Source organism: Equus quagga, chromosome 9 (genome assembly GCF_021613505.1).
Source record: "Equus quagga isolate Etosha38 chromosome 9, UCLA_HA_Equagga_1.0, whole genome shotgun sequence".
NCBI classification, from domain to species: Eukaryota; Metazoa; Chordata; class Mammalia; order Perissodactyla; family Equidae; genus Equus; species Equus quagga.
The window spans coordinates 41,680,620-41,693,410 of NC_060275.1; the positions used below are offsets into that span (position 1 = coordinate 41,680,620).

Consider the following 12,791-nt stretch of genomic DNA (forward strand, 5'->3'; position numbering starts at 1 on the left):
ACTTCCCTGCTGATCTTACCAGCAACCTCATCCCCTTCCTGTCTGTACCAGAGCAAACTTCACAAGTTATTTCCAATTCACTGTTCTCCTTTAAATATTTCAATAGTTCTCCTTAACTTTCAGATGAAAATGGAAATTTCTTGGTGTGTCCTACGTATTCAGGCCTCTGATTTCGTGTCCATCCAGCCGTCTTCCTTCATTCCCCAGCCTTACTCAACTACTTCTGGTTTTCAGAAGGAGCTAAGGTCTTTCTCCACGTTCCCTGTTTCTCTCCCTCTCTCCCATTCTGTTCTATTGGCCTGGAATGCCCTTCCCATTTCTTCACCTGGCTATGTCCTATGGGTCCTTCCAGACTCAGCTCAAAAGTCATTTCTTCTGAGAAGCCTCACAGACTCCACTTGTCTCCACCCCCTATCTTCTCCCATAGCCTTCTTATTCATACTTCTTCTCTAACACTTGTCCTACTGTATTTTAACACTTTACTTCCTCTTGCATCTGACTGTGAGGTCCTTGATGGCAAAGACTCTAGTTCTCCTCTCTGCTCCTAACACTTATTCACAGGTAAATAGTGAAATGCTCAAAAAACACGATGAATGAATGAATGAACGTTGGAACTAGGTTACAGTAGTTCCTATACGGTTCCTTTTCTCATTTTTCTTCACGTATAAAAGGGAGATGATAAGCTGGGTTAAATGAGAAAATGTTTGAAAAACTATTAGCATAATGCTTGGCACATAATAATAAATATATTTTAAAAATTCCTCTCTTTTTACAACCCCTATCTAGTTTTATGTTCCCCGTGCTTAGTGGCTCATGCCTCACTGATACCAGTCCCCACCCACTCAGTGACTCCCTATTAAATACACAAAGGAAACTTCCCAGTCAACCAATATTTGTGCTGATCCCATGTGTGCACTGTGACTTTTGTACCAACACTTCACCATCACTCACCACATGTATTCACTGCCTCCCTATTAAGTGCACATTCAGCATCTCTCTTACCTTTAACTCAGTCATCTTATTAATCACAGAGAAACTCAGCTCTATGGGTTTCTAGCTAAAGTATGGTCCTATTTTTAAGAAAAAAATTTTCAACACTTAGGGTAGATCTTTTATGCCAACAACAATAAATACAAGTAGTCCTCAATTTTCATTTGTTCCCTTTCATTCGACTCACTTTATCCACATTATATATGAGCACCCTTTCGTTGCCTTTCTGATGCACAGTTCAGCCTACATATGAGCTAATGAACAATCACTTTTGTGCTGGCACATGATGCCTGCCAACGGTTCAGTACCAGACAATCGCCATCCTTATCTATAAAACAATTTATTTGTATAATTATTGGATGGTTTTAATACTTTTTCCCTTATTATTTTAAAACATAATAAGACACCTCATGAATCTTTTGTTTGTTCACTTTCTTAATAATCCACAAAAGTGCTGGCAAACCCCACTAGTAATTCCTTCCCAGTATGAATTCAGTTTCTTCAGTCTTACTGTTATTTCAAGTAAGATGAAATAGAATTTAAAGTTGTCTTAGCAAATTAATTTTCAGTGCCTGTATTTAATATTTATTCCATGCTTTAAAAATTGTAACAACCATTTACACATTGTAACATTTGAGAAAAAAGTAAAAAATTATACCATATTTAGTGAAAATAAGTGTTGGCTTTAACTTTCAGATTAAAAATAGGAATGAGATTTTTCCATGTAGCATGTAAGTGTAATGTTTAGGGTTCACTTATTTGGTGTTAATGGTTGTTTTGATAAATATATTATGAGGAAAAGTAAAGAATTTTATCTTAATATTGGGAACTCTATTTTGCCCCCTGCTGTATGATTTTTTTTTTTTTTTTTGGTTACTAAACATATACATAAGAAATAGAAGAAATGGTTTTGGAAAAAAAAGACTATCAATCAACCAATGGCTATAATGAAAGGTAATCTTATTATCAGCAGTCATTCTCAAATTTCCAGAAGGTTTAACTTTCATCTGAAGCATTTATTCTGCGTAAAATCACTTCCTCTGTAACATTTTAGAATTTATTTTATTTAGCTTTACCATAGTATTCTTTCAAAAAACACGCGAGGCTGTTTTTTAAATAATTTTATTTTATTATTCTTTCTGCAAAAGGTAAATTTCTCCTGAAGTGTAATAGTCTTCATGAGTTTTATACTTTCATTTTCTTGCTAAGGGTGGTATTTACACGAGTTTTTCAAAGATCATTCAAAGGGCTGCTGTCTAGAGGCAACACCGTTGAAATGCAGACACTTCGTTTTAGGTGCTTGAGAGAATTTGACTATGTTCTTCACTTGCATAATTAATGAGTGGATGCTATGTACTAGATGTTCTACTAACACTGGAGATACAGAAATGAGAAAAGTATTGTCCTGTCTCAAGATGCTCACAGGCTGGCGGGAATAGGAGAAATAGTGTGTTAATTACTGAAGGGAGTAAAGAAGGAGAGCTCGCTGGCAAACAGGCTAGGACAGTGGAAGAGATCAAGAAATGCTCCCAAGAAATGGCAATGCTTGAGGTGAGTGTTGAGAGGTGAGTAGGAAAATCTAAGTAGATGAGGGCAGTGAAGAGGGCTCCTAATTAGGGAACCAAGGGTTCCCCTTGCAGAGTAAGAGAGATATGAGAAAGTATGCCTTAATCTAGAAACTGCAAATAATCCGTACACCTCACCTCATGTAATGAAACGTTGTGGGCATTCAATGTACAAACAATTTGATTAACATGTAGAATGATTGATTAGAGTCACTTTAGGTAATGCAACATGGCCCTGCTCACCCCAGCGGTGATCTAGAGGCCCTCCCCAGCTTTGAGGCCAGCGAGCTCGCCTTGGAATGTTGGTGTTTCAGAAGATCCTGACCACCATATTAGGCTCTCTACTTCAGTGATCCGGCCACGGGGGTGTCTTTGTGTCGTGGTGATCAATAGCATAGCAACTGTCATGAGGACTCCTGAGGGCTGCCCCAGTATTGTCTCATAAAATAGGCCCTGGCCATTCACCAGCACCAAAAATGTCACTGGTTCCCCATTTTCTACCAAGTGAAATCCAAATCTCTAGTGGGCTTCAGGATCCTCTAAAACCTGCCTCTCACATATCCTTCCAGAATTAAGTCAAAAGAATTTGATGAGTAAGAATAAGGTCTTTGGAGTGAGGCTGTCCTGGGTTTGAATTTTAACTCTGCTACTCACTTAAGCTCTAACATAAAAGTAACAATTTTCCTCAGCTTTAGTGTCTTCATCTATGACATGGGTGTAAGTCTTTCTACATAGTGTTGTTTTGAGAATTCAATAGGGTTATATTTTTTGAGTAATTAGTACAGCAAGCATCATATAAAATGGCTGAATATATAATAATTTTATAATTCCTATTTTACTTCAGACATTGTTTTTATTATATTTAATTTGACTGACTACTTAATATTCTCTGAATATATCCTGTATTTTTGGTTTTTATGCCTTCGAAATCCCTGTCAGACAAAATTCTAGTTGGCCTAGCTCAGATCTCACCATCTTCAAGGAGCCTTCGTCAATTCCCCTAATTGAAATTAATTATTATTTCCTTATTTCAACAGAAATTGGTGCCTCTGCTGCAGGAACAGTAGTAATAATTTCCTTGAATTTAAGTCCAATAGGAAGAGAGAATATTTAATTCTATAACTTATATAACATCTTTAACAATTTCTGGAGTTTATTCAATTGATTTGTTAGTTTATAGTGAGCATTTACCAATAAAAGAATGATTATTTTGAGAAATTCCAAGATTGACTAATAAATGAATTATTCTGAATTTCTACTGACAAAAGAATCCATGCTCCTATATTAGATACATAATGATAAAGATAATAATCACCTAGTAACACAATGGGAAAAGACTTTTTGAATCTGTTTGTACTACATGCACCAAAGAGAAGATGAAATGTTTTCTGTCTTATCACATATTTTTTATTGCAGAAATATATAAAACATTATTACATTCAGTAATACATTGTAATCAGAAATATCTAATCCAAAAGAGGGAGTTTTTTAAAAAATAGCTTTTTTCTGAAACAAGTTTATAAATACTCTGTCTTCTTAATGTCATCCTTTCCCTTCACCTGATAAGACTTCTCTAAGAGAACTCATTTATTCATTTAATAATGCTATCCTTTCAAGTAATTCCATGGGGCAGAAGATAAGACTCAAACTATACGCTATTATGTTTATTTACTAAATCTCATTTCCTGGGCTTCTAGGTTCCTTTTCAAACCCTAACATAAATGCTGTATCATCTTTATCTCCTAGATAAAGCAATACACTAACTCTTAAGCAGTGAAGTGCTTTCTAATTTGTTTGAGATAATGTTTTTAAAATGCACCAGTTTCAGAGGCTTGAGTCATATGCGAGTGATACTGATCATCTTGGAATGATGGAGGAGCTCCTCCTCACTGATAATGTTGAGAGAGATAATGAAATGGTTCTGGTCTTGTTTCCATGGATAATGTGGAGGAAGCCATCCACCAGAGGTAGATTTCCTCTTCTGGAAGCACCCTTAAATCTTTGCATACTGATAGAGAGAGAGAAGAAAAGATTAACAGAAAAATGTTCTTAGTCTTCTCACAAGTAGTTTTATCTCTTTTTAAAATTTTAATCAGTTAAATGCTTGGTACTGTTTTATTCTTCATTTCTCAGATCTCATAGTATTTTCAGTTTTAATCCCATTAGCACCTTATATTTAATTATTCACTGTTTCATAATTCTTAGAATTATTGGCCTAATAGAATGCAAATTTCAAGAAATATCCACAGCAAGATATGTGACAGGATCAAATCCATACAAGATGTTACATGGCTGGTTGTTGATTGAATGTTAAAATGACCATAGCACCAATGCTCCTTGGCTATCTTATGGATTTCAGCAAAATTACAGAGTAATGAAATGGAGCGAAACCTTGGTTGTGAACAACTAAAGTAAGGAATGACTGTAACGACCGGCATTGCATATAATTTGGAAAAGATTAGAAAACATAAATAACCTTTGGGCATTATGGTGTTTCAGCCATTTGGTACTTAAACTTCACAAAACCTATTTTGTTTTTTTGAGAGATGCTTTTTTTCCAATTAGGAAATAACAAAGATCATGCAACGGGCCAAATTGGATCCTCTCCATGTATATTGAAGTTACGGTATTGAAAAGCACACTGGCCAGAGTACTGGAGCAATGAGTTCAAGGTTTTGTACCACAACTACCTGGTTGTGGTCATTTAACCTCTCTAGTTCTAAATTCCTTTTCTGTAAAATAAAAGAATTGGGCGAAAGATGCCCCAAATTCCACAAGAGTTTTATTTATAAAGGAACAAAATTAAGCAAGAAACACTACAATTATTTCCTTCCAAAAGGAATAAGCCCTGAAAATAAGTTTATTTCATTTACATTATCTCACTAGTCACATTATAGTTACTGCTGCATAGTTTACATATTTTAAAGAATTAAATAAAACTATCTCACTAGAATTTCTTTTTCTCAAGCCAGTTTTATGCCTACTAAAAATAAGCAACCTCTGCCTGTATTTCCATTTCAGTCATTCAACGTAAGTAACAGGGTTCAAAAGAAAAATGCGACTTGGTAATGGACTTAAATATTTTGTGAATTATTCTGGATAAGAACTCAAGGCTATATCCCCAGAGTTTTATTTTAAGTCTAGAAATGAATTAGAAGTTCTATGAAGACAGAAATCATGTCTGTCTTTTTTACCTATATATTCACAGAACCAAGACCAGTGCTCAACACATAGTAGCTTCTAAGTAAAATTGTTGAATATATGCGTAATTACAGAGGTGCTTTTGGAGAAAATCTGGTTGCCAAAAGAAAACTCTGTGACTCAGGTCAATGAAACTGATTAAACCATATTTCATATGGTTTTCTGGCATAATTAGCAAGATTAGGAAAAAAATTCTCTGTAAGGGGGGAAAACTCTAATACTTCCCTAAGAACTGTTTGTACTGTAATGTCATAATTTTTTTTGCTATTCTAAATTAATTTATAGTTAATGATATAAATCAATAAAGTGCAATAAAATCCATCCATATTGATTTATGTATATGCATATATATGCATATCTATACATATATATATAATTCCTTTCGATGAACCATTTTCAGTGACGCATTCAGCTCGCAGCCTCTTTCCTGGTATTATATTAAGCATGCTCTAAATATTGGATATCTTGAGAAACTGTTTGAAGAGACCAATGACTTCAGATCTCTGATAGATGCTCCATCTTCCTTTTCAATTTCCTTTCATAAATGTACATTTAATTCACTTTTTCAATTAAAAATTTTAATAGAAATATTTCCCTAAAGATAAATATGACTGGTGAATACAGATAAGACTTCTTTTGCAGCCTCCAAGAGCAAGGGTATCTTGGTTTGCGTGACCAGTTCTATAGGCGTGAAGGCCTCTAAGATTCACCTTAGGAGTTAAGTGCTATTAGAAAGTATCAAAGGATGTAACACATTTTATTCAAGTTTTTTTGTGCATTATTTAAAATCAGAAAGAATTAAAAAAGGCTTATCTAAAGTGCTTAGCTATATTTACCCCCCAAAAGATAGAATCAAAGAGTGGCATTGAACTTAGAATATTTGTTGACTGTTAAAATGTTAAATATAGTCCATGATACATCTTTGATGGATATGTTGGTGATTAAAAGGTGCAAGTTCTCTGTGTAGAATACTGACCGTAAAGCACGCACTTACTGTTGGGTGTAATGTATGTTACTATATCGTGTTACTCTGTGTCGAGATGTCATTGGAGATGTGGAACCAATGGTTTGGCTTATGTGAATGTCTGGACTCACCATTTGTGTCACTTGAATTTCTGGCCCTAACAAAATACTGCCACTCATCATAGGTCCCACACAGCCATCAGTCATGCTACTATTGCTCACGTCCCGCCTACCAGGACTAGACTGCACTCTCTCAGCATAGATGACATTGTGTGTGTTGGCTAACTCAGCAGGGACACAAATATTCCCTTGAACATCATAGATAGGTGCCATTACTGTTTCGGTTACTACAACATTGGGTGCGAGCTGAGGATCAAAAACAATTGTAGTGGGTTGCGCACACTGATCAGCAGTAGTGTAAGTCTCAGTCACTACAATATCCCCGTGAACCACTGGTTCAGGTACTGCCATTTCTGCCTGGAATTCAGCCTCTGAGAGAGTCATCCCTGAAGATTCATTGACAAAATAATTAGGTCCAAGTAAAGGGAGGTCAGTACTGATAGGGATACAGGCCTGCTGTGAAGGAAATGGTTCTATTTCTGTGTTTAAGCAGATTTCAGCAAGAGTCCTAAATTTTGGGTCTAAAGTTTCCATGTCGCTTTCATCTAAATCATCCACAATCCAACTGCAGCAACCAATGGAGCCCACAGGGGACCCTGCTCCCTCGTGGTCATAAATGAGCAAGCAGTCATTTGCTGGTCGACCTTCATCTTCATCTGCATAAACATATGCTTTCTAAAATTAGAAGAAAAATAGGGAATTAGAAGTTTCTTTTCTCTTAAAATAATCAAAGAAGAATAACAAAGCTTTAGAGACGTTTGATCAAAGAAGATTTTATGGGTTGAACTGAGAAAAACACTGACTCTGCTATATTTCTAAAGAATTGGAATTTTTAGAGGTGGTCAGTGTGCGTTAATGGTGCATAGAATTTGAATAAATTTGAAAGCTAATAAATCATAATTTCTACATTTTATTCAGATTTTGAATCAAAGATAATGTTTTAGTCTTTTGGATTTATAGTCTTTTGTTTCTCAGGTGGTCTAGAAATAAATATATTACTTATGTTAAAAATATTTATTTAAGGAGAGAGATTTGATCAACTTAGAATAAAAGCATGTATAAAGATGTAGATATCTCTGAGCTTCAGAGATGTCTGTCAGAACGTTCAGGGAAGTTTTACATGGCCTGAGTGAAGAGAGCTGGGTTGTCTCTGGAGTTGGGTTAATGGGAGGAAGGCACTAAGACATTATCTGCCATGATTTTCAAATTATTTTTAATGACAGACCCTTTAAATGAAATCCTAGGTAGGAGCTGACATGTTGAATGGATTAAAGTGGAACTTCTCTGTTTGAAGGGGATGTGGGGCAGAGCAGAGACCTGCCAGCTCTCTCCCCACTTTCCCTCACCTGCTGTGGCCCTTGGTGAGTTCCCAAAATCCCATCAGGCCTGCTCATCACCATCTGAAATCACCTCATATAATCTGATCCCTTCTTTATTTTATAAATAAGTAATCAAAGGCCCAGAGAGGGTGAATGACATGCCCAAGACCCAAATAGCTGTAGAATACAACTTCAAATAGAGCTATCCTTTTCACACGACATCATATATTTTCCCTCTGGTCTGTACCAGAGTCTAAATTCTACCATTAGAAATGAGTGATTTTGGTTCTTGAAATCAATTATTCATGAGTTGGATATTACCTTAAAACTTTACTGTTTAATATTTTAAATGACACCTCAGTAGGAGGATAACCCTATCTTGCCTGGGGCACAAGTTAGCTGCTGGGTGGCTGGTGCTGGTGTGGAAAGTGGCAGGAGGAAGCGCTGGTATTGTAAAGCAGAGTCTTCACCTGGCAGAGAGGCTGCGCTCACCACCTCTGAAATCAAGCGGAGACCTAAATGTTTTTTTTTTAAAATGGAGACCTAAAATGTTTGAGGAAGGATGACCTCAGTGTCCACAGAGAAAGGAGAATACATTTTGATCTTATTTGTCCTAGAGAGCACCAATTGTAACCTAGGGAAAAAATAATCAGTGCAATTTTGACATTAATGGTAAAGCTCCTTTACTATTAGTGTGATTTTTATGAATGATTCATTAAATATAATTTCTATGACATTTCTATGACATATATAATTTATGTCCATTTGTTGAATGTGTTTAGTGGTATTGATCACTCATTTAAATAATCAATACTATTCATGCACAGTCTGCAATGCTATTGGTAATCACCAATTTTAAGACAGAGCTTACAATTACAACAACATCCTTAGCATTTTTTGTCAGGAGCAGTGGTGAAACATGAATTACCGTATAGGGAGTAAAACAGGCTAATTGAAACGTGAGATAAATAGACAGCTAATTAGGTGAAATAAATGTGCTAAATAGGAATTCACTAGAGGATTTGTGCTACCGTGTTAGGCCAACCCAATGCCTCTGGAGCTGTCCTCTTTGGAATGCTCACAGACTGGTGATCCCTTCTCTTAGTGAGGGACATGTCATGGGTGGGACACTGGCTAGGGAATAGGAGGCTGGGTTCTAGGCCCTGATATGTCACCAAGTTATGGTGATGCTCTGTTCGTAAGTCACCACTCTCTTCCCTCCCCTGTGCTGTCTTTCAATTAATTTTTTCTCCTTTCTATTGGAGACAACTGCAGAGCAGGGACATCAGAAAGAGAGGACTGGAACACACATTTTTTTTCTTGATCAGGATCCTCCTGCTTTGCCGTTGCTATGGGAAACAAAATGGGAAGACCAGAAGAAAACAGACGACAGAAAAATGGAAAAAGGGATTGGAGAATGATGAGAGATGCTAGTATTAAGATGTGTTATGTCAATTGAATATGGAATGCTTCAGCAAATTTTCTTTCTGTATTTTAAGGAGAAGTGAAATATTTTTTATTCAGGATTGGGATAGAGTTAACAATAACTGAATATATTTCAGAAGAACCTACTGCCATTGTGATTATTCAGTCTCGTGACTATTTTGTGTAACTGTGTGCAAGGGAATTACCTCAGAGAAATAGCTGTCCAAGAAGGCCACGTTCAGGCCGGTGTCTGCATATTCCCTCTGCGTCCCTGGTGTTGAACTCCTCTTCCTGGCTGCTCCCGCTGCTCCTCCGGCCACCAGGCCGGTGGCTGTCCCGAGACCCGTATTGAGTTCCACTCCTGATACACCCCCTTCAACAGTTCCTCCGCCCGCGTAGGTGTTAGTGTAGATTTCTGAAAGGAGAGGGTGTTCGTATAACAGGGCTTGGGTTGTCTGCATTGTTTATCTGTGTAAAACACTGCCAGCTGCTGTCTGTCATACACCACCATCACCATACAACAAAAAGTAGGTACTGGGATGCTAGGTAAGGAGCAATTTGAATTATACCCACAATCTCCAGGCTTGCTCATAAAATAAAAGTAAGGAAACGTACAGGGGGAGCCAGCTATCAGACCTGGCCTTCTGACATTTGCACAAACTTTACCCCTAGATTTAAAGGTGTAGAACTAGCTAGCAGAAACTAGGCTTCTGTGCCTGCAGCAGTTCCTTCCATTGCTCCCTCTGACAAGCTGCCGGGCCTGTCTGAGAGGGCTTGCAACCCTCCAAGGCAAGGCCAGCCATGGCCTTACAGAAACTGCAACTCATAGTCCTCATTCACTCTGGTGCTTGGTGGAGAGCTGGCTTTCATGGGAGTGTGCGGTCACCTGAGGCTCTTTGCGTCCAGAGGCCAGCTTGGGATACTAAGGAACCATCACTGAGAAATCTCATGTCTGCTCTAGAATTGGGCAACTTCTCTACTTTGCTCAATCGTTGCTTAATAGCTGAGTATTTTTCAAAGTTCTTAGGTGTGTGTGGAACTGGTAAATTAGGAGAGGGTAAGACTGGTGAGGCAGATGCATGTGTGAATTTAAGATAAGTTCCTCAGTGTATTGTTAGAAGAACACATTTGCTGCTTTTGCTTTTCTTTGTTTTTTTGACAGCTTGTATTACAAATAATGGCTATAGTAGCATTACTCTGTGCCAGGCACTATTCTTAAGTATATTTTGTGATACACACACACACTCACACTCACCACACATATACATACATATATAATATATATAACATATTAATATATGTATATTATATATCATACATAATATATGTATATGTATGTGTATGTGTGTGTATAGATATATATGTGTCTATATATATATGCTCGTTTACGTCTCACAGCAACGTTTGGAAGTAGATACTATCATAAATGCAATTTCAAAGATAAGGAAATTGAGGCCCAGAGAGGTTGAGTGTCTTGCCCAAGGACTTATTGCTAGGGAGTGGCAGAGCCGGGAATCAAACTCAAGCATTCTGTTCCAGAGTTTTCTCTTTTAACTGCAACGCCATATTTCACCGCCTGTAGTTTAAGACAGAAAGATAAGGTGGCCACTTCAAACATGTAACTTTCCCTCTAATTATTGTCCAAGGAGGATTGGCAGATATGCTGGGTTTTTTTAAATTGGGTGTTTGTACATGAACTTTGGTTGAATAATTTTTCAAATTTTAAAAAGGAAAGCAGATTTTCGTGTCCACTGACCAGAGGAATCCATACGATCCTGGGTGTTAGAGGCCGTCATTGGTACACATACATTTGATACATCCTGAAAAGAAAAAGAAAGGATGTTTAAAATAAATGCTGCATATTAAAAATTGACATCTTTTTATTTTTGTGTAGTGTACAATTGTCAAGACATGCTTGATTTCCATTGAAACCCCGCGCTTCTCTGGAAAGTGACCATCCACTCACCCTGTCCTCAGGACGGGCCCCTTCTACTCTCCAAGACCGCATCGCTCCTTCTCCCCCCTCTGGCACAGGAGCAAACCTTGTCCCCAGGCCTTCTGGCTGCCTTCGTTTGCAGCAACATATGAGCAGCAAGAGTGGTGACACTGCCCAAGGAAGTGAAAAGGAATAGTTAACACATATTGCTCAATTTAGGAAGTCATTGTATTTATCATTTTTTGGAAAGTGTGGCATTACATTTAGAACTGAAAGGGTAACTTAAGATAAGAAAGCATCACTTTTTCCCTAAAGGATTGAGTATACATATCCATGTTTATAAATACAAAACCACCAAGTCACAGGGAGCTTTAGAGCTGGAATGGGGGGAGTTTGAGATCGTGTAATCTGTGTGTTTTTAACTGACAAAATAGGAAAGTAAGGTCCTTTCTTCCCTCTAGTCCAAGACTCCTGAACTGGTTGGTAGCAGATCCAGGATACACATCCCATTTTCTGATTCCTACTCCTCCATGTATATGCATATGCATTTATATATGTGCATGTATACACATAAAATCGTTTGTGTATGTTTATGTATTGGTAAGACTGTATATATGTGTATACTCATGAATACACATGTATTTACTTCCATGGGAACATGTATATATGCAGGTACCTGGATATGCATATGTTTACACATAGACCATCTCTGTGTGTATGTATACATATTTGCATATCCATATAGAAGCCAATATATACAAACCCACGTAACCAAACACCATATACACACATATAAGTTAAACACATAATGTATGTAAGCAGGAGGATTGGATACAGGATTCAGTTATAGGACCTAGGGGATAGGACCCTTTTTCAACCCTTATTATATTTATACTTAAAAGCAATCAATCAAATATCATCCACTAGATTTAATTGGGCTTTTTACATTTATTATTTTAAGATTTTTGTCTACAAAATATAATGGAAACTTTATTTCAATTCTATACTTTAGTTCATAAATATAGACACTTCTTAAGTTTTCTAAGGTTCTAGTATACACTCAGTTTAGTTCTTTGGGTCCACTCTAGTTGCTTTTTATATTTGTCTAATTCCCTACTATAACATGCATTCCACTGAATGGGTTAATTAGAAGTACATAAAAAAATATCAAAGTTGCTAAATCAGGGCTTTTCTTGATGTTATTAAAAGTGTTAATTTGGCAGTTTTACCATCTGCACCATGAACAGTGAAAGGTCAAGTTATACGTTTCCA

The 12,791-nt window shown here is 37.0% G+C and overlaps 1 protein-coding gene across 1 annotated transcript in view; it reads right to left on the reverse strand.

The window, feature by feature from the left end:
• Positions 1-3,939: 3,939 nt before the first annotated feature.
• The window catches only part of DSG4 (desmoglein 4), a 44,075-nt gene continuing 35,223 nt past the window's right edge, over positions 3,940-12,791 (reverse strand). Inside the window, exons 13-16 of the mRNA XM_046671397.1 lie at positions 11,550-11,689; positions 11,340-11,403; positions 9,790-9,998; positions 3,940-7,514 (exon numbers count right to left, since the gene is read on the reverse strand). Of these exons, the coding sequence (XP_046527353.1) occupies positions 6,747-7,514; positions 9,790-9,998; positions 11,340-11,403; positions 11,550-11,689 (1,181 nt within the window). The 3' untranslated portion in view covers positions 3,940-6,746. The remainder of the gene's footprint in view (positions 7,515-9,789; positions 9,999-11,339; positions 11,404-11,549; positions 11,690-12,791) is intronic.